The 22517-nt window shown below is 47.7% G+C and overlaps 1 protein-coding gene across 1 annotated transcript; it reads left to right on the top strand.

The window, feature by feature from the left end:
* The first annotated feature begins 12592 nt into the window (after positions 1-12592).
* LOC149854744 (hemoglobin subunit alpha-D-like) lies at positions 12593-22079 on the top strand. Its single transcript, XM_090024770.1, has 3 exons — positions 12593-12690; positions 16292-16514; positions 21936-22079. The coding sequence occupies exons 1-3, from the start codon at positions 12593-12595 to the stop codon at positions 22077-22079; spliced, it is 465 nt and encodes a 154-aa protein (XP_089880896.1).
* The last annotated feature ends 438 nt before the right edge of the window (positions 22080-22517 follow it).

Below are 22517 nucleotides of genomic sequence, written 5' to 3'. Positions count from 1 at the left end.
GGGGCCTGGTCTTTCTGACAGTGCCAGTATTGCCAACCCCACCATGCAAAAAATCATGAGATGAACTGTTTAAAAAAAAAAAAAAAAATCCAGAGATTGGCACGTAAATTATGAGATGCTATTTCTGAAGTGTGTGTGGGGGGGTATTTGTGAAGGTGTGGGGGCTGTAGGTGTGTGTGGGGGAGTTGGAGCCTGGGGAGGGAGGGTCCTCACATATCCTGGCAGGATGTGGGGTACTTTGGGTTAGGAGTGAGGGGCAGCAGCAGGGCTGGCCAGGCTGTGGCTTGGGAGTGGAGAGCAGACAGAGATACAAATAGAACCCAGCTGGTAAGTGGAGGGGTGGGGGTGGGGAGACTGAGGCCCCACACAGTGAGGGAGGGAGTGGGGAGTAGGGAGCAGCGGTAGGGTTGAATGGGGCCCCAGGGCTATCCAGAGACATGGGGGAAGGCGCACACTCCTGGGGAGGCATAGGGGGCACGTGCCCCCTGCGGGGCAGAAGCAGGCTGCCTGCTGCAGGCTTGGGGCTCTGTGCCCCACTGACTTTTTTTTGCCCCAGGAACCCTATGACACCATTGGTGCCTGCCAGGTGGGCAAGGGACAGAGGGCACAGTGGCCATGTAGCATGCTCCCTACCCACCCAGTGGCAGGAAGCATATTGGCATTACGTGGCTAACGTCCTGGGGCAAAGGCAGAAGGGTACAGAGCCCCAAGCCTGCAGTGGGCAGCCTGCCTCTGCCCGGTAGGGATGTATGCTGCTGTGGGGAGCTGTGCCCCTCCCCCATGCCTCTGCATGACCCTCTGTGGCCTGAGGGCCCCATTCACCCCTGCCACTGCTCCTGCCCCACTCCCTCCCTCAATGGTCTTAATCTCCATCCCACCCCCCACCCCTTTCTCTCCACAGACTTACCAGCTGGCAAAATCTGGAGATCTGAGGGTTTGATCAGGAGATCATGAGTTCAAGTTATTTTGATTTAGAAATCCCAAGTCTCACAATGGTTTCAAGACAATTGGCAGTCCCAGACCATGCCCTGCTGTCTGCCTCAAGGCTTGCATCTACCCACCACCAGCAACAAGCTGGGTTGGGGCTCCACGGACCACGATTCAGCTGCTTGCAGCCTCCCTACTGTCTGCCCCAGATCCTGGGCTGCTCATGGCAGGCAGCAGGGAGCCTGCAAGCAGCTACACCGGAATCCATGAAGCCCCACCCTGGCTTGTTGCTGGCAGCTGGTGGTGGATGGCAGGGAAAGGGCCCAGGCTCCCTGCCACAAGGATCAGGCCCCTTGCTACTCTGTTGTGCCAGAGGCAGATGGCAACATCTTCCAAGTAGAGGTTGAGGGTGTTTTTGGCACTCTGCCCAAAAACATAGCTGACCCCTTAGCGCAGTGCATAAAAGTCTGGACTGCACCCATTTTGACAGGAATCATTTCCTGACCTAATGAGAAGTGCATTTTTGTAGCCTCAGTCTTAAGATAGTAATGCAAGGTAAGGCCGGGGACAATCAGCTCCATGTTAAACCAATGATTTGTTTTTTAGCCTGAAAAATGCTATCCTTCGAGTCAAATCAGCTGCTTTGACAACTGCTCCTTCTTATGGCTTTGAAACGAATTGCAACAAATCATTTTATTAGACCTGTGTGAGCAATTATTTCAGGTGAAGGGCCGCTTACCAAGTTTTGGCAAGCTGTTGAGGGCCGTACAAGTAGCCCTGTCCCATGGTCACTATCTTGGAACCAGAAATCCCACTCCCTAACCCTGACCTTTGCCACCAGAAGCCCCTCCCTATGACCCAAGAAATATTCCTTTTGGCAAGGGGTTTTGCCATCTCAAAACCAGAAAAACATAAAACTACATTCTAAAAATCAAACATCAAAAAATATTTTGTCCTGATTTACATGTGTTAGTGTAGTGTATATAGAGGTGATTGCACAATAGCTTAATTTTAAGTCTCACTCTTTGTATATTGTTGGGGGGGGACATGCAGGAGCGGGTACAGGTTTGTGGAGGGCTGTGGGTGTTGGGTGAGGGAGCATGTAGGTATATGTGGATATGTGCGGGTTGTGGGGGCCTGTGTGCGAGGGGGGCGGTGCCTGAGATGTGAGGGGGTGTGGATGGGAGGGTCTGCATGTATGGAGTGAGGGGAGTGTGGGTGCATGAACTCACCTTACAAAGGCACACACTCTCCTTCTCCCTCCCTCCATTGAGCACATGCACACTGTGCTTTGCTCACTATACTCTGTCCTTCATTCATTGCTCTCTCTCTCCCTTTTTTGGGGGGTGGGTCTCAGAGCATAGGCACATATCCCCCCTGAGATTACCTGCAGAAGCCAGTGGTGGCCAATTACTGCTTGCCACCTCCCCTTCCCCCAGTGCCAATGCTGCTGCCAGCTTCTGCAGGCGGTTGCTGCTCACCACCCCGCTGCCAATGCTGCAGCCCACAAATTGTGCCCACCCAGTTTCAGGAGGCACGAATTATCCATGCAGAGCCTGACTGCATACCCCAAGCCCAGCAAGTGTGTGTGTGTGTGTCTGTGTGTGTGTCCCAGATGCCTGGCTTCTGTATGTATATGCATCTGTATCCAAGACTCTTGGCTTCTGTGTGACTACGTGTGTGGCCCTGGCCTCACTGCAGCAAGCTGTCCAGATCCACAAAGCCTTTGACTGCTTCCTCACCTGCATGGATCAAGAGCCTTCCCTAGACAAGTAGGGCCAGGAGGCTTTGAGTGATGATCATGCCCTAACACTGGGCCATGGGTCTCCTAACACAGGCTTCTCTGGCCTTACATTACAGGCACTGCTGCCAGTAACCCAGGTTATCCAGGCACCATCCTACTTCCCCTCTCCCTCCCCAACCACCTCCAGGGCACACACTGGGGTATGGGGGAATGTAATGCCTCAGTTTAAAATGTACGGTTGTCAAATTTTTCCTGTGTTTAATAAATAAAACCTGTTGAACATTGCCTGTGTTTCAGTCTGGTCCTTCTTCCAATTGACACAAAACAATGTAACCCAGGTACACCCAGGGGTGTACCCTATTCTCAGTTTGACAGGAGGGGTAGGCAGGAGGGGGTGCTGTGAGAGGGATGCAGGAATTTTGGGTGGATCCCTCTTTCCTATATAGAGTTAGACCAGGCCCAAAGTTCTTAACTATATACAATTTATTGAGTTACCAACATTTTATATATAAAACTCTTTAAGATAGATATAATTACAGATATAGATACAAATATACATATAAAGATCTGTTAGCAAAATGAAGTCTGCCCTAGAGAGGGCATTCAGGTAAGACCTGTGCTTCAGGCCCAGAAAAGGGGTGGAGCCCAGGACAATCAATCCAGCAAGTTTATACCACAAGTGGGTTAGCTAATAAAGACATCCTTACAGAGCCCATTATACAGAATTAATATACCCAACTATTTATAACACTAACAATAGGTACTGAATGGGAAACATAACCATACCAGATATTAGATGCAGCCTATCTGGGTTCTAACCACTTGGACCCTCAAATGGGATAGGGTCTTCTTCTAGGCCCTGTGGGGGTCCCACAGAACCCTCCCCAGTATATATTTGGGATCTCCGTCCCTAGAGAGCAGAGGGTATATGGGGCCTTCCCCCTTGCCCACTCCCCGCACTGTCCCTTGCCCAGGGGTGCCTCCCCTGTGAGACCTAGGTTCCTGGTACTCATGGTCCTTCCTCTGGAGGCTGTCAATCTGGCCTCTGGGTCCCCACACTGTCTCAGGCCTCATGGAACTGTTGGCCTCAAGTTGAGGGTCTTTCCCTCTAGGCCCTGTGCCCCCATTGGGCACCCAGAGAGCTCCTATAAGAGCTGAGCCCTCACTGGCTCTGGTTCCCCAGCTTCATGCCAGGGGTCTTTCTCCTTCCTGGGCCCTGCTCTGGGTGCCGGACCTCTTTTAGTTTAATACTGAGCCACACTGGGGAACTTGTTATCCAGCCTAGAGCGGGGGCTAACTTGAGCAGCCTCAAGCTGCTCCCAGTGCTGGTTCTCCATGTGCTGACCTGAGCACTGTGTGGGGCCTGAGCAGCCTCCAGCTGCTCCCAGGGCTGGCTCTCCATGTGCCAACCTGCACACCATGTAGGGCCCGAGTAGCATCGCGCTACTCCCAGGGCTGGCTCTCCATGCACTGATCCATGCACCGCCTCACCCAACTACTTGCCAGGGTTGCAAGCTCAAGTTGTCTCAAGTGCCTCCCAGATCCTGAGCACTGTGCACCAATCCACGCACCATCGAGGCTCAGGTGGGGTCCTGATTATGGTCTTCTCTGGAGCTTCTCTCTCCTTGTCGTCCCTCGCTGTATTTACAAAGCCCCACCCCTGAAGGCTGCCAGACCTGCAAAGTGCAGTCTTCAATCAGGTCCAGAGGCTCCTTGCATCCCCACCCTCTGAGCAGGGGTGGAGCAAGTCCTTCCCAGCTGGTACCTGATTGGTGGAAATGTCAGGCAGTTTTTAGTGTGTCATAAATCCAATGCCTATATTGAGTTTATGCATTTCTGTATCTAGGAGGTTGATGAAATGAAGTTCATAGGCCTGTCTGTGAAAACTGGTTTGTAAATTCCCTTTGAGGATCAGGACTTTGAGACTGGAGACAGAGTGGTTTTCTTGTGAGAAATGTCCCCCCACAGGTAGTTGGGTATTCTTGTCTGTAACAGATTCTGGTGTGCAGTTTGTGGGGGTACTGGAGATATATTGGGAAGTTTTCATTTCTTATCATGGGATGTTCTGGATTAATTGGGTGTGTTTTGGGCGGTAGGAAGTTGCCTTCTGGTGATGAGGTCAGTGAGGTTCAGTGCTTGTTTTAATTTACAAACCACTTTTCACAGATGGGTTTATGAACTTCACTTCATCAAACTCCTAGATACAGAAACTCATGGACTCAATATAGACATTGGATTTATAACACACTACAACCTGCCAGACATCTGACTCCGCAGGTAGCAGGTACCTCTCCACTTTTACCTGCTACATCCCCCTTCCACCCTCCACTCCCAGCCTGTCTGTCACCCCCCGACACCTTAATTTACATTTTCACTTTCTGACTTTCTTGAATGCCTTGCATGCCAGCCTGTGGCTTCTTTACTATTCCTTCCATCCACGAAGAGCACACACACACCAACTAGATGCTTCCTCAGCTTAATGAAGGGGTTCTAAACTTGAAAGCTTGCAAAGAAGAATTTCTTCAACTATTCAGTTGGTCTAAAAGATACCAAATTGACCCTAAGATCCTTGATTGGTCTATGTCTTTACACCAACATGGCTACAACCTACACCCTTAACATACACAAATTACATGAGTTTTGCTTTCATCATTTTGAGGTGCAGTTTCATAGAAACCCCTGCACCACTCTGCCTGAAACCAGGCAGACCTCCCTCATGCACACACGAGGGGCTATGTATGTGGCAGGACAGATGCTAACGAGAGTGGCCATTTAATGCCCTGTTCTTTGAGCTGGAGGCAGCAGTTTCATTTTTCACCAGCCAGCAGGGGAAGAACATCTCCCTGCTGAGCTCCCATGCCAGGAAGAACTTGGAGGTATAAGGGCTGAGGCTACATGGGGAGGTGGAGGCCACACATTATCCTGGGCATGACCTAAAACTGCACGCTTCCAGGTACAGAGGCCTGGGTGGGACTGCCAGTGGCATGGCATCCCCAGGAAATACCAGGACCGCGAACCTCCCTGGTGAAAGGCAGGTAGGAGCGGGAGGCACCTGACAACCTCCAGCCACCAGGCAGTCCTGGATGGGGAAAGCCCAGACCTGTAAGATCTTTGAGATGCCTGAGGCTTACTGGTTGCAGTGGAGTTGTAAGGGTGAGAACAGGGTCTACCAGGCCTGCAGTTTTCATCCTGCTGTGCCTTAACAGACACGCTTGTCAGCAACTTGGGGTACAGTTTCCCAGAAACCCCTGCACCTATCTCCTTGAAACTTGGCAGGCTTCATGCCTTCAGAAGGGGCTACCATCCCTACTGTTTTCATCCAAATCTGCTTTATCACACACATATTACATGAGTTTTGCTTTCAGCAGTTTGAGGTGCAGTTTCGCAGAAATTCCTGTACCTATCTCCTTGAAGCTTGGTACACTTCGTGCCCTCAGAATGGTTGCCATCCTTGCTGTTTTCATCTAAATATGCCAAAAATTTACAAAGTTATAGGTATTTCAGTGATTCTCCATTATAGCCAAATCACTGACTCTCTCCAAATCAGCGCCAAATCTTTCGAACCCGATTTGGCTGAATTGATTCGGGACAGAGTTCTGAATGTCTGAATTGAATCACTGTCCTCCCAATCAGCCAAATCTGAATTGAATACTTCTCTACTCACACAGGCCTACAAATTTGCTCCCGGTCATCTGTCTACACGTTCCTTATTGTGCAGTAATTACTTGGCAGTTAATTTGCTACTTGCATTTGCACGTAGCAAGTTTACTGATAAGTAGAGCAAATTACTCTGCATTAAGGGTCTGCACGTGTAGATTTAGAAGCTTACTACACAATAATTTGCTCTACAGTAAAGCATCTCATGTAGATGTGCCTGCTGTGTCTCAGAGGGATTTGGGTTTTTTTGATTGCTGAGTGGTTCTAAGAAAAGAACACAATATTAAGGCTAGCAAGACCATTGGATATTACTATTCATATAGCTAGGAAAAGTGACAACTGTAAAATAGTAACTAATAAAACAAACAATGTTGAAGCTTGACAAATAAAATGTTTCTGGAGCTATGTATGTATCCATGAGATTCCCAGCATACCCAAACTCTGTAACAGGCTGTCTAAATTAGCTTTCTATCAACTGCACATGGTTCCAAACCATTTATCAAGCGATCAAAATTATTAGAAATTGGCTTTAAGACTTGAGAACAGAGAAATACTCTCTGCTTCTTTATGGGGTATTGAATGCATATGAGGTTTCTGGGACTTTAGATCTGTGAGCTGGACTCATGGGTGTCTGGTCCTGCATCCTGTACTCACCACGGACAGTGTAAATGCTTCTCACAGTCTACATTTTATAGATGTATTTGGTTTCCCCAGACAAGTCGGAAAGTCGTGATACTACATATTAGTAGATATTAGTATGCATAGGTGTGCTGATGTACATTTGGGCATGTTAAAGTATATTTTTTTCCTTTAATGAGGGAACTTGCCCATTTCCAGAAATCAGTGCAGATGAATCAGTTCTTACAACAGGTTAACTGTGAACAGAGGCAAAATAGCAGCAGCCCAACATTCAGCACTTGCTCACCTGCACACATGACAATATGCAATAGAAGAGAAATTCAACACTAAGCAGTTTTCTTTTTGTGAATGGATCTATGCTACCTGGATGGAGGACACAGGCAGGCTTAGGGACAGAAGCTTCACTGCCTTTTGTCAGTGAGAGCCTGTTAGCACCACTGTCCACCAGATAGTGCTTAGGAATCATTAAAGCTCAATTAACCCTTAAATGGAATGTGAAATATGAATACAGACAACCCTGTGTCCTAAAATCAAAGTTTCACTTAAATGCAGACAAATCAGTGTCTTAAAATCAAAGTCTTGGACAACTCAGTGTCCTAATAGCAAAGTTTAACTTTATTAGTACAACAAGTATTATCTTAGCAGTTTCTATATTCAGAGACAGAAAAACATTCAGTACAATAATCACACCCAATTCCAGATGTTACTTTGCTCAACAGAAAAGACGGTCACTCCGTTCCTGGAAGCAAAGGGTGTGTCATGGGCTGGCATGGTCCAGACAGTAGGAGTGTGTGAACCAATAGTACTTTTGAAAGAAATTGCTTTGAGCAAAACAGAATAAATTGAGCCATTCAAGTATGGGCTTGTGGCCCTTTTAACACATGCCTGAAAACTTAGTTCTAAACCAGTAGCCAGATTCCACTTAGAAATCCACAGATTTCTACTTACAAATCTTCCAGAGAGTCTGACTGTCATGGAGACACACCTTTTGTGCCTGTGTTCCCAAAATGACTGCCTGTCTCCTACCCAAAATGTCTGCTGCAGGAAAAAGGAAGAATGATCTCCCCCATCCCTTAGGAATTTTTATATCCCAGTCACCTAGGTGACCAGGTTGGCTGAAACCAGGCAGGGTGAAAAAAACAGAGGGGGCCAGGCTGTCCCATTACAGAGGTGAGGCAGACTGAGGAGGATTCCTTCACACCCTACACCACACCCTAACCCTCAGGGGTGTTATTGTAATGTTTTACAACAGCTCTGGTCTAGGCTTTTTGGGCACTGTGCCCCTGGCCCCTGCCTGCTGGGCCCCTGTCCCCTGCCTGGTTGTTCCCCTCTTGGGTGCCGGGCCCCTGGCCCCTGCCTGGCTCTGTGGCCTCACACTTTGCCTGCTCTGGGCTCAACTCTTGCTTGAGCCTTAAGCCTGCCCCTAGCAGGGCTCAAGATGATTGCATGAACCATGGGCCCTAATGGGACCTTCATATACCACCCCTTACTGTCTCAGCTCAAACCTCTGGCATAACTTCAACACAAACATTAATCCCATGGGCTATAACAAACAGTCCCCTCTGGGCCCAATGACATCTGCATACAAGGAAGAGCAGCCTTCTGCTCCTTTAAGACGGAAAACCTTCCCTCACTTCTTGTGCTGGCATACCTCCTGCCCCTGAGCTATCTTTGTGAGCTTCCCAAGCCTCACTGTGGTTCCACAGGAAGGATAGAAGTGGGTCTAGCATCCCATGGTAACTCTCCTGGGCAGGAGTTCCTACCCCTGTGTCTTGCAGGGCTAAACTAACTTGCTAACTCAAACCCTGGGCTTATATGCCTACCAGAGCCCTGTCCCCTTCTACTCAAGAGACTATCCTGGGCTGCCCAAGGTGCCTGCTAACTGGCTTCATTGCTCTATTGCCATGGTGACCTGCAGCTGCTGCACCCTACCTGGCCTGCAGTGCTCCCTTGCAGGGTTACTTCTCTCTTAAGAGAACAGAGAACCTCAGGCTCTCTGTTACAATGTCATAGGCATAAACATCAAATAGTTATTTATGTTCTATTATGCCATACTTCCCAAGGTCATATGTGGCTTGAAATTATTAATGATTTACATTAATAGGTCTTCCTTCACTACATTTCCCTATATTTGATTTCCAAAAAATCAGTTGGAGAAGTTAAAGCCAACTTCTATAGCAAGATGCAACCAAGTTTCAAAGGGACAGATGTTAAGGCTGTAACTTTCTTGTAGGATATTTTGTGACTGCATTTACAATTACTGGAGTAATTCCTATAGTAATGGAGACCAACAGGTGTTGACATCATAATGAGGCCTAAATAAGTTAATTTATTTGTTTTAATATTAGAGGTTAAACTATTATGCATGCCTTCTTAACTCTAAGTTAATTACATTTTTGCCTGGGGATACAGATGATGGATGCTTAAACTCCACTGTTACAGGCAGCTTTCCAGCAATTTTTATTCTATATATCACAACCCATTTGTCATTATGAACCTGGAACCAATTAAGCTGGGAAGTTCCATGTTTCAAGACTTCTGATTGAAACAAAAATTGTACTTACGAGGGCACAAGTCAAAGTGTGGATTTGTCTGGGGAGTCTCACTGATAGGAAGGCCTGCAATGCCCTGGAGACTCCTGCCACTAAGAGAAGGCTTGGTAAACAGTTTGAAAAGGGGAACAAGTGGCATGCCCTCTTTCCCCCAAAATTCCTGCCCAAAAGCATTTCTGCAGTAGTGTTATCTGGACTGAGGGTATTCATCGCTGTATCTTTCTTTCCCCCAACCCCTCATGCACCTGGTGTTTCCCTGTTGAAGCCTCATTATTTCTTGGATCTTTGTCTGAATGTTTCTCCTTTTGTTTTAATCATCCCCTTACTCCAGCTGGTCATTTCACTCTGGCTGCTTCTTCCCCTCTCTATCCTGTCCCTCACTCATTTCCCACTTCCTTCCCCTTTCTCTGTCTTTTCCCCATACCCTTCCCCAGTTACTTCCCTGCCCCTTTTCTCTTTCCTCTCTCACCTCCTCTCTCCCTTCTGACCTCTTTTCTTTCTTTTTCTTCCCAGACTCTCATTCTGTTTTAGACCCTTACCCTCCCCCTACTCTCTTCTCTTGATCCAATCATTGCTACTCCCTCTTTTCCCTCTAACCCTTCTTTTCCTCTTTCCCTCCCCTTCCCTCCACCACCCTTCCCTCCTGCCTCCATACCTTTCCCTCCCTAACAGTTGGTTACCCCCAAGTTCCACAGATGGAAGCTTCCAGAGTCTGGCAGCAACTTCCATTTCCTGGCAGCCCCTGTCAGTTGGAGGTGCCAATAGTGTGGATCAAGGCTGGGTAAGTCACTCTAGTCTGGGACTAGGATGGTGAATAGGGAGCAACCCAGCCTAGACCTAGGCCCCCAGCTCCACTGTCTAAGCAGGCCAGTGACTTACCCCTTGTTTCCTGAACCTGAAACATCATGTCCTGCTTTGGCCAGGCTGGTGAAGGACTAGGCTTGGCATTGTGTCCTCATAGCTGGTCAACTATGTCTAGGACTGCTTCTCTGTACCAGGTTGCTCAAGGAGGATCTGGACATCATCAGCCTTTCCCCCATCAGGTTGAAGCCCCAATATCAGTATTGTTCCCTGATGTATGCAGAAGACAAGAGCTAAGCTATGGCCCCAGCCTCCCTCTGTAGGGGCCAATCTGGGTGGAGCAAGGGGTCACACACCCAGTAATGCCAACTGTCATGAAACCATTGCAAGACTCAGGATTTCAAAGTCAAAATAACTCCAGCTCACTATCTCTCAATCTAACCCCCATATCTCTGGATGTTCCCAGCTGGTAGGTAGAGGGAAAGAGGCAGAGGGATAGGTAAGGGGTGGGGGTGAGATCCAAGCCCCTGTGGTGAGGGCGGGAGTGGGGCAGGAGCAGGGGCAGGGGTAAATAGGGCCCCAGGGCCAGGGTGGGTCATCCAGAGATCTGTGGGGGATGGGCACAGCTCCCCAGAGCAGCACACAACCCCAGGAGATGCATGGGGGCACATGTCCCCCACAGGGCAGAGGCGGACTGCCTGCTGCAGGTTGGGGCTTTGTGCCCCACTGCCTTGCCCCAGAAGCTCAGCTACACGATGCCATTGCTGCCTGGCATGCCCTTCCCCCTGCATCTCTGGACAATGTGCCCTGGCCCCAGGGCACCATTCACCCCTGTCCCTGCTCCTGCCCCACTTCCTCCTTTGCCATGGGGACCTTGATCTCCCCCCCACTCCTTCTCTTTCCCCCCACTCACCAACTGGGTGCTGTCTGGTTCTGTCAGTGTCTCTGGGTGTGTCTCTGTCTACTCCTCACTTCTAAGCCACAGCTTGCCCATCCCTGCTGCTTCTTCTCACTCCTGACCCACAGTACCCTGCATCCTGCGAGGGTATGTGGGAACCCTCTCTCCCTGGGCTCTAAACCCCTCCACACACACACCCACAACCTCCACAAATATCCCTCCCTCAAAAATAATGCCCCCCCCACACACACACTTCAAAAATAGCATCTCATAATTTACATGCCACCCTCTTGATTTTTAAAGCATTTCTTTCATGATTTTTGGCATGGTGGGGTTGGCAATACTGCACACCTCCAGCACAAGCACTGAACCACAAAGGCCTAATCTTTTCTCCCCAACTGGGGTTTCACCTCAGTATTTCTCCAGTAACTTAATTTTCATGGAGTCACTCCTTACGTATCAGGGTAACTGAGAGCACATTCTGCCCTGCAATCTGACTACCATTGGAGTCAATCAGAATTCCCAACATTTTTAATGGGGCCAGGAACTGAGTGCAACTGCAGCTGGCTTTTAAGGCCTGGTCCTGGTTTTATAAATTCCTGAAATGACTTAACACAGACTAAACACATTTTCTAAAGTTATTTTTAATACAATTTCCTTTCTATCTCATTTCCTTGGTAACTTCAGTAACTTCACTTAAAAATGGACAGAGTGGTACACAAGTTTAGTGTCTAAAGTCAGTCAGGCTCATGAAAGCCCCTTGATGGGAATTCCAGCTTCCTGCTGGCATCCTAAAAAGCTCACATTTGAGTTCCCTTTCAGCTGCTTTTACAGTGGCCTAATAGGACAGAAGCTTGGTATAGAACAGAAGAGCACTTCTAACTCATGTTGTACTACCTACAGTCCTCTCTGCCCATGCAGAATGTTAATTCTTTTGGCTGAAGAAAAGCCAGAAATAGAAAGGCCATTATATTGAAATCTGATCCACAATGTACATCTAAGAATATTTTCTACTAGAGCGGGGTTTGGGTCTGAAAAGAACAGATTTTGCCCTTCTCTGAAAATTCAGAAGCGACCAGGGAAAGTCCTGGTTGGGAAATAGCTCATTTATGCTTCCTTATTTGCTTTTTCACCTCTACTTTCTCTTCTGAAATAAATCCAATATCTGCCTCTTCATAAGTGGCAAAGTACAGAATGAAAGTAAGTTTTCCCAGCCATGTGTAAACACCAAGATGCACCCCCTGCTCAAGGTACGGTTTTACTCAGAGTATATACATCTAAAATGCTCGACTTCCTTGAAGAGCAAGGGCTGCAACTTGTAACAATAGTCTGTCTGCTCCCATCACTTCCCCAGGGAAATACCTGGCCATCACTATGGCTTTGTTAACTGAGGCTGATAAGAAGAATATCCAATGTACCTGGGCAAAGTTATTTGAGAATCCAGAGGAGCATGGAAAATCAATTGTGATTAAGTAAGTCATTGCATTCAAAAGATTTGTTCTTATCTATCACTTGAGTCATATAAACCCTTGTGTGAAATCTGATATAAAATACTGTTTTCTTCTGTGCTTATTTGAAATATATCTTTTATAATTTTTTTTCTAAGCATAGCTGCTGCTTACATATTCTTTTTAGTGACCTTAATTGCCTCTGAAATAAGTTATATTCACTATGTGTTTATCTTTTTTTGTTTGTTTGTTTTCCTTCACTGGAAGCTTTCAAACCTTCCCTTTTTTTCCTGAAATCTCCTACTCCAAATTTCTACTGCTTCTGGAGTGCAGCCTGTGGGCATTTCCCCCTGTTGGGATCAAAAGGTCTGTTTTTCTCTCAAAGTTCCACTAGCCTGCAGAGAACAATTTAGTTTCAAGTAATATGAACCTCAGGTTCACCTCAAATTCCAGAAGTACAAAAGTTTTAACTTACAGTCTCTAAGTAAAGGCTGGAAATGCTAGGTGGACAATGATACCAGGTAGCCTGCTTGCCTGTTTGGAATGAATTTAAATAAGACAAAAAGCATGTTCACTTGCTTTGCCTTTCCCTTCAATGTCTATCCAGGCAGACTCCTGACTGCTACCTAGCCACATAGCTCTGCAGGTGTGACACTCTCATACCCCAGCCAGCTCCTCCATCACTTGATGCCACTACCCAGACTGGGGATGAGCCCCCATGTCTCCTGCTAGCCTGAGCCTGCTCCAGCTCAAATTGCTGTAGTCTTGGGCACATGTGTAGATGCTGCACTTGGCAGCAGTTTACTCCAGCTCAAATAGTTTTGGAGTTTATTTCACCTTAATTTCACCCACTGGGTGCATCCAGGAGAGTGAGTAAGTGCCTGTTGTGGCATTTCAGATCAGTTTGAGATGCCACAAGATGCACGCTGGGAATGAAAAAATGTTCCCTGCACTGCACATTTGCAGTACAGACTCTAATTTTGATACCAAGAAATCCCAGTATCAAGAAAAAACATGCTGAAAAAACAGAAAAACAGTGCAGCACATGCTCCTGGAGCATGCCCTGAAGCAACCAGAGGCTGGGTTCTCCAAAGAGATGCTCTGGCACCCAGCCAGAGCATCTTTATGCATACCCCATTCTCCTACCCCCTTCCCCTGCTGCTGGGGCAAATAGGACTGGTCAAGGCTGCAGCAGTGTCTTGGACCTAGGCTCCATCTCTGGTAAACAGAGACATGAGGGTAGGGGGACGGGGAACTGGTCAGGAGGGTAGGTCCCCTGCCCACCCCCTGGCATGATGCACAGCCCCCCCACACAGCACCAGCATCTTCCATTGGGCACTCAGGGCCCACTACTGGCAGAGGCCCCTTACGGTGTGATGTGGGCCCAGCTGCTTGGGACCCAATGCCACTTGTGCCACATGCTATGAGCCGAGCTCCGCCCAGGAGTGTGCACCTTCGGGCAGGACCAAGCCACTCTTGTTGTCACCCAGGTCCCCCAGCACTGCACACAAGAGCCACATGCCCTCAGGCTGGGCCAGGTCCTGCCTCCAAGTGCCCTGCACACTGTCCAGCTGGGCCAGCTCCGTGGAGGCAGGACCCAGCCTGACCCAAGAGCATGCAGTTCTTGTGTGCATCGCTGGGTGCCCTGGGTGACTGCAAGAGTGGCTTGGTCATACCTGAAGATGCATGCTCCCAGCTGTGCCAAGTTCCAGGAGGCCAGGGCTGTACCATGCCACAGGGGGGCTCTGTCAGTAGTGAGCCCTGAACACTGTAATGCTTACTGCTGATGTGGGGTGGGGCAGCTGTGCACCATCCAGGGGGCAGTAGGGAATCTACCCCACTTGAGTAGTCTCCACCACCCACACAGCCCCTTCCCCACAGCTCCCACCACCTAGTCCTCCCACACCCCCAAACTCCACATCCCCAAATCCCTGCACAAGTCCCATACCCCCTACAAACCCTACACCTACCCACAAACCCCCAAATTTCCCCACAAACCCCATATCCACTGAACTACACCCCTCCCCCCCAAACCCCACATCCTCCCCATAAATCTTACACCCTGTGTGCCTAGCCCCTGGACAGGATGGGACCTCCTGGCAGGAGCAACTCCAATACTGCAACCCTGCCCCATGCCCACACTAGTGCAGGGACATGTAGCCCCAGCCTGGAGGTACTCCTGGTCCCAGGAACTATTTGGGTGTGTGATGCACTGTGGGGAGGGGTGGAGGTGGAAGCAGGGGTGTGTGTGAGAGAGAACAAGATGAGGATGGGAGACCACTCCTGGTAAGAGAGGCCACCAGACCCCGGCTTAGAGCCCCCCTGCCCCACTAAGGCAGCCTGTACAGGGGGAGGCCAGCCTGGAAGGGAAGGGGCTTGCCTAGTCCACTCCCTGAGCCCCAGTTGAGGGCTTCCCAGGAACATCATGGGGATCACTGGGGCCTGGGCACAGGCACCGGGAGCAGAGCAGCTAGGACTGGCCCTGCTCAGAGCCACAAAGCAGTGCGTGGGACAGCTGCAGCTGAACTCATGTCCTGGGGCTGGGATGGAGTTGCTGCCACAAGGGATCTAGTGGGGGCAGGCAGGAGCTGTGGATCAGGAGTGAGGGGCATGTGGTAGGGGCTGTGAGTTGGGAGTGAGGGGCAAGGGCAGGGGCAGGATACCAGCATATCAGTGCTACTCAGTGCCCCACATCCTGGTGAGTGAAGGGGGCAGGGGAAGCTCTAATTTTTCTGTGATTAAAAAAAAAAAGCAAACACCAAAGTGTACAGATATTTAGAATTAATTTATTATGATGATAGAGGCACTGGTAAGCTTCCAAATTGCTTTAAAATTGTAAATATAATCAATAAAACATTGCCCAATTGATCTCTTGATATTTTGTTGCATTTCATTTTAATAGTGGAAGAACACAGATATTGGGTATTTTAATGAAAGAATTGGGGGGGTGGGGGTTATCAGAGAATTTGTCATTTTTAAACAGGAAACACCAGAATCTTTGCTGGTGAGGTAAGTGGCAAGACCCAGGCAGCTTCAGTACTTCTGAGGGCCATGGCAGAGCCCCCACCAGCAGGGGGAAGTGGGGGGCAGTAGGGATCACCACCCCACCCCCCTACCTGGCAGGAGCCGGTGAGGCTGGAGCTTTTTAAAAAAAAAACAAAAACAAAAACCTGGGAGCTGGGGCCAGCTGGGGCAGCCATGGATTGGGGGGGTGGGGCTGGAAGAGTGGGTGGGGTTCAGGAGGCTTATGGCAGAGCCCCCCCATGCTGTGTGGGGCAGTGGGGTGCAGCAGGGATTCTCACTCTCACTCTCACACACACACACACACACACACACACACACACACACCTGGCAGTAGCCAGTGACTCTGGGGCTTTTAAAGAGCCAGGAGCGGGGCCCAAGCAGGGCAGCCATTGATGGGACTGGCAGAGCAGGTGGGGGGCGGGACCTAAGTTGGAGATTCAGCCAATTCGGCAGCAGTGGATTACATTAAGTGAATTAGTATATTATTTTGTTGGTGCGATTATTGCCTATACTTTTGCATATGCATCTCATCATCTTCTTTACAGCAAGCACTGGGTGTGTTTTGTTAATTTCAATCACTATTAGCATCTTCCCAATACAGGCTCTTCACAGATTATCCCGAGACAAAAAAATACTTCAAGACCATCCCAACTGAAGGCAACCTGCAGGTAAATCCACTGGTGCGTTTCCATGGGAGGAGAGTCATGGCTGCCGTAAACCAGGTGGTTGAAAATCTAGACAATTGGAAGCAAGCCTGCAGAATTCTGGACCATCTGGCAGATAAACACAAGACTTCACACAATGTTGAAGTTGAGAATTTTCAGGTATTGCAGCATACAAACATTGGGGCATCATCATTTCATTAAACTGTACAGTTGTTCTGATAGGAGGAACAGAACAGTATCTCAGGGAAATAGTTATAGATGTTCATGTCTTGTGACATCCCTGTCAAGGAGCCAGAGGTTAAACAGAACCACGTACCAAAAGCTTTATAAATAAAGAACCCATGCCATTCAGGCCAGAGAGCTCTACTGACAGAAGTTAATATAAAAGCACTCACAGAAATCTGTTATTTAGATCACAGTAATTTTGGGAGGTCCAAACCAAAATTACAGTCTCATTTATCTAGGCTACACCCAGACTCCTAGTAAAACATAGTCCATACCCCACAGAGCTTACATGGATAGATAGGATAGACAAAAGAATCACCCCATTTTAGAAATAAGGAATTGAGGCATTAAGTGATTTACCAAAAAAAAGACCCACGCAGGCAGAGTGCAAATTAATGGTGGGGCTCAGCTCACCTGAGCCCCTCCTAAGATTTGAAAATAATAACCTGGGGGGGTCTCCAATCGGATTGCTCATTCACACAGGTGGACTTGTTAAGCAATTTACCAGTAACATTTTTCCCCCCCCACAGCCAAGCATCAAAGTGTAATTTGAACCCTACACACAGGTAGCCTGTAGCAGAGCTGAGAACTGAGGGCATTTATAGACGTGCTCTGGGAGTGGGGGATGGGTGCTTTAATTAGAGTGGCTCCAAGAGCTACTCTAAGTAAAGCACTCAGAGCATCTTGCATCCCCATGCTGAAAAGTGGCAGCAGGGGCACTTTAATTAAGCTCTTTTGGTGAGCTTTATAGTGCCTCTGCCACCATTTTTCAGGGCACCAATGCTGATACGCGAGACACTGGAGTTTGAAGTCAATTAAATTGAGTCTGCTCTGATATGCTGTAATTATAACGCGTCAGAGCAGTCTCCCTGGATGTGTATAGGCACCCTGAGATTTCCTGAGTGCCAGCCCAGTGCCTTAATTTATGACGTTTCTAGTCCAGGGGGCTTAGATCCTAACACTGTCACTTTAACTAAACACTGGCTCCAGAAGCATAAGTAAGAAGGATAGATAGATGGGGAGGGATTGATCTGGGGGATGCCTAGCGAGTCCTCCCTGCAGGGAGGTATGTCATTGATGAATAATGTTGATGAGGGATTAAACAACTTTGTTACATTCTATAGCATCAGATGTAAGTTACTTGTCTTCACGTTCAAAGACCTTTCACACCTTGCCTATCATCTCATTTAGCAATAAAATGTCAGCTGCCACCTCCAGTCAACACAAGATATCAGTCTCTATCATCCACCGTTAGATCTTCTGGCAAGCGCCTTTGGGCTTTCTTCCATGTGCCTCCATTATACCTGGGAGAAACTTTTATAAACATCCACAAAAGTCACAGGAGACACCAGTCACCAACAGGCTATTGATATGCTGCAATTATTCCCAAGCAGGCTAACTAGGGTTATCTCCCTGTCTCTTTGTACTCCTCCATCTCTGTATCCATCTCCTGCCCTTTGTCTGTAAACTCTTTGTGGCAGGGATTGTCTCTTGCCTCTGATTATACAGCACACGGCAAAGTGGGGTCCTCCTAGGCACCACAGTAATGTGAAAAACAGCAATGTCATGGACAGTGGAGTTAGTGGGGGAGAAGGCAGATAAGAGGTAGGGTCAGTGGATGAAGAAAACAAATGGCTACTAGGAGGACTGTGCATAGAAAACATTCACACTGCAGCTTTTGCAATAGTTTGTTTTCCCGGTTTCACCGTGTCACTGCTGGGCTTTGGCTTTGCTTTTCTGAATGTATTGATGATGCATTAGGAAATCAACTCAGCAAACCTGACATCTCAGCAGCAAATCCCTCTCTCTCTCACCCTCCTGAACTGATTCAGTCACAGGTAATTCGTTATCTGCAGCGTTGTTTCACTGGACCCTCCAAGCTTGGGGCCCAACGTGGCACTAAAAAAAAAAAATATGCCAGGAGGCTGTAACTAGGGCTATGCAAAATTTTGCCAGGTGTCTCGTTTCAACACGTTTCAAGCTCAAAACAGTGAAATCAAAATGAAACGAAGGGCTTCAAACAGCCTTGAAATGAAATGAGGGCAGTCAAAATGTTTCAAGTTTTAAAACTGGGCTTGCTTGCAGGGAAACAAAGTAAGGAGAGGAGGGGGAAGAACTCCTCTGATATTGACTGTGCAGTTGACCAGTGACTGTGATCCTTCCCTGAGGTCCCTTCCAATTCCAGTGCTCTGGGGGAGGGACGAAAAAACAGCTGTGGCTTAACACAGTCACGTGTCACGAGTTTTGCTTGTCAGCACCTTGAGCTGCAGTTTCCCAGAAACCCCTCCACCCATCTCCTTGAAACTTGACAGGCTTTGTGGCCTCAGCAGGGGCTACCCTCCCTGCTGTTTTTCTTTGAATTGGGCGTGAAAGGACAAAGTTATAGGCAGTTTTGTGCTTCCCCATTATAGCCTATGGGAGAAATGTCAAAACAGTGTTGACACAGTGAGAGTTTTGATGAAACGAAACAGTGGTTGGAAGACTAAACAAAACTCGAAATGAAACACTGTCCCCTTGAAAAGGCAAAAGGGAAGTCGAAACAAAACAGTGCTGTTTCGCACAGCCCTAGCTGTAACCAGTGCATAGGGACAGACAGTCTGCCCCAGGTTTCCTGTTTGGTCATTTTTAAATCACAGCTCCCGGTGCAGAACTGGGAAAAGAATGTCAAGCCAGTGGCTGGAGAGTGTTGTATTTCAATTGTCCGCATTAGGGAGGCAACTGGTGCATGTTACAGTAGGGACTAGGAATTTGTAACTGACTGTCGATTCTCAGTTTCTCCAACTTTTCTCCTTTTGGAGGCTACTCAAGGTGACTGTGTGAAATAAGAGAGTCACCCTTTGCCAGTTGCCTTTGTTTGCAAGCTTCTTACCGGTTGAACTTGGATCTCCCACAGCTCAACAGAAACACAGATTTGCTCATCCACCTGTAATATAGCTGACTGGCAAGGGAAATACTGTGACCATGGAGGTGGTCTTCCCAGCCACACTGGGGAAGACCACTCTCCTGGCACGGGGATAGTACCTGCCAAGGTAATGTACAGTAAACCTCCCACTTAACTGCTGGAGTGGGAAGGTTTTGGTTTAAGCACACTTTATGGAAATGGCTGACTCTTCCCTGGCTTACCCCTGGGGTCTTACAGCTGAAGAAAACTCATGGGCATCTGAATCCCAAGCCTCTGGGCTTGGACCTGCAAGTAGGATGCCTGCCAAAGGCTTTCGAAACATCTGAAGCCCCAGATGGGGGTGGAGGACATTTGCCAGTAGTAGGGCCACTTATGGTTCGGCACTGACTCTTGGATTTGGACTTTATTTAGACCAATTTGGCTTGGAATATGGAAAAATTAAAAAACAAAACCAACCTGTAATATAGTTGAAGGCTAGTGGGGGGCACTGGTAAATAGCTGCAAAAGCACAACATCTGCTTAAAGCATCCCTGGCTCATACCAGAGCTGCCTCAGGGACTGTTGGGATTAGTGGGAAGCTGCAGAAGTAGTAGTATCCCTGCTATCAGCACAGACCCTTCCATTCAAAGGAGTCACCAGGGACTCATTTTCACTTTATAAGCAAACATGTTTCTTCTTGACACCCTTAAGGGTCCCAGGACAGGACCTCTAAGTGAAACCATCTCTCCTGCTCTCAGAACTTGTTTTTACAGGACTTTAAAAAAAAAAAAATTATTATCTGTTTATCTTCATTTGAAGAGCAAGAGCAACAATAAAGCAAAGGACAGGTTTCTCTTCCAACCAGTTGTGGGGGGGGGGGACCGAAATCACGCCCTATTTTATAGGAAGTACTCGCCTTTCTCTCAGGGTTACCCGTGTTCAGATTTACATAATGAATCTTGCAACAGGGTGTTTTAATTAAAACTAACTCCTGGATTCCTAGAATTACATGGAAATTACAACTTCTTTTTTTAAAACTAAAGTTTTTTCAAAAACTGTAAAACCTGTCATGCCCTGTTCATCAGATGCTGTCCCTGGAAGAGAGAGTCTTGTGGGGGAGCAGGACTGTACCTAGATTCCTGGCAGCCTAAGGAGATTTTTAGCATCAGGCCCCCCTTCTCCAGAGATAATGATAATAATAATTTTAAAAATACCAGTTTTAGGCCCCTTTTCTGTTGGGGCAGCGACCCAGTTCACCCATGCCTGTGTCTGGCCCTATGGGGGAGGCAGATCTTCCAGGTGATAGGGCCCCAGATGGGATATCCTGGTTCGTTGCTGTGACTATTGACAGGAAGGCTGGAAGCCATAGGCACTCTGCAGCCAGTCATCAGCTGCTTCTGCTGTTTTCTCTTGGATCCTCCTTCACTTGATGGTGGGGGGAAGGGGGGGAGTTCTGCAAGAGCAGCACTCACAGGACAGGGAAAGGAAGGGAGTATTCACTGGTGGAAAGAGAGAGCTCTGCTTTTGAGCACTTTTCCCCAGAGCAGTTTTGGCAACAGCTCAACAGGCCATTTATCAAGGCATTTGCTGTGGTAAGTTATCTAGCTCACAAGAATACTTTCCGCCTCCCCCTTGTCCTTTCTTTTATTCTCCGATACCCCTCCCTCATCTTCATCCTCTCTCTTACCTCACAATCCTCTTTGAAATCATTCTTTAAAAACTCCTTTCCCTTGATGCCTATAGAAAAAAATGGCAATAGTTGTCACAGGTGTGCCAAGTCCAGTATCTGTCATACTGAACAGTGCTGTTTTGTTACTTCAGTTTCCCCATCTGCATCTATCCATTGTCTCTGGGCTCAGTTTTACACTGTAAAACTATCTGGAGTGGGGACTGTCTCTAGTCTATGTCTGTATAGCACTTAGGTCAGCAAGGACCTAATCTGTGATTAGAACTCCTAAGCACAATAGCAATACATATAATGTTTATAGAAGTATGAGCAGGAAAAAAAAAATGGTTTTCTAGCTTTTCTCTCACATGGACCGCAAGGTTGATGAAACCTCCCATTTCTAAGCATGCAATAGCCTTATGACAGCCACAGGAAGTACTGGAGTCAATGATCCTAGGATCAGGATAAACACCCAACTGCTTGGCTTCCTTATATCTAAGCCAGTGTCCACGAGAACTGCTAATGCATGTATTTAAATGTTATTAACTGAAGAGAGGGGTGAGAGAAGTAAATGCTAGAGATCAGAAGAAAAGGAGCACCCAATTCGCTGCCCTTCAACCCCCTTTCTTTTTCATCAAGGGATGCGTGATGACAGACAGACATCCACCAGTTCTGTCAGTGCCTCAGGGTTATCAAGCTATGCTTAGAGGTGTTGCAAGTGGGTGTCTTCGAAGCTGAGAATTTTTTTACCTTAAGTTTAATACAATGCTGGGTTTGTGTCTCATCTTTCCCTGTTTTCCTTTGACAGTATATATTTCAGGTGATGGAGTGTGTACTCAGAAATGTCTTGGGAAATGAGTTCAATAGCATGGTCTCCACCTCCTGGAAGAAGCTATTCACTTTACTCTTTGAGCAAATAGAGGAAACATATGGGAGCTCTTCCCAGTCCTGAAGCGTCCACAGTAACTTCACTGTGATGGAAGCAGGGAGGCAGATTTTTGTTATTGTTCCTGCTGGTATAAATGTAAGGAAATAACTTTACAATAGAGAGAATAAATGGAGCTTTGGGGTAGGAGGCTGAACAAGACTCCTTGGTCAGTGCTTGTTTTCAGAACACAGGAATGGGTAGACTGGATAGTACACGAGATCCATCTAGTCCAGTACCAGATGCATCAGAAGGTGCAAGAATCCACAATAGGCAGATCTGTAATAATCTGTCCCTGCATTGGGTCAAATCTTGATGGGTAAGGATTGACTTCAGGACTGAGGCAAAGTTATAAAAATTCTTGGGACTTATTACCTATAACTCCGTGTGGGCTTACTTAACATGAGGAATGAAGAGCCACATTTAAATACTCAGTTCTCTCTCAGGCCTCTATTTCCCACCCAA

The sequence above is a fragment of the Crocodylus siamensis genome, chromosome 12 (assembly GCF_052110815.1).
Source record: "Crocodylus siamensis isolate JL-2025a chromosome 12, ASM5211081v1, whole genome shotgun sequence".
In the NCBI taxonomy this organism is placed as follows: Eukaryota; Metazoa; Chordata; order Crocodylia; family Crocodylidae; genus Crocodylus; species Crocodylus siamensis.
This window is presented reverse-complemented; position numbering and strand designations above follow the sequence as displayed.

Bases quoted from the DNA above. Each gene is read 5' to 3' on its own strand.
- LOC149854744 (XM_090024770.1), top strand. From the start codon at position 12,593: ATGGCTTTGTTAACTGAGGCTGATAAGAAGAATATCCAATGTACCTGG. The intron at 12,691-16,291 runs GTAAGTCATTGC...TTCCCAATACAG, and splicing joins GGAAAATCAATTGTGATTAA to GCTCTTCACAGATTATCCCG. The intron at 16,515-21,935 runs GTATTGCAGCAT...TTCCTTTGACAG, and splicing joins TTGAAGTTGAGAATTTTCAG to TATATATTTCAGGTGATGGA.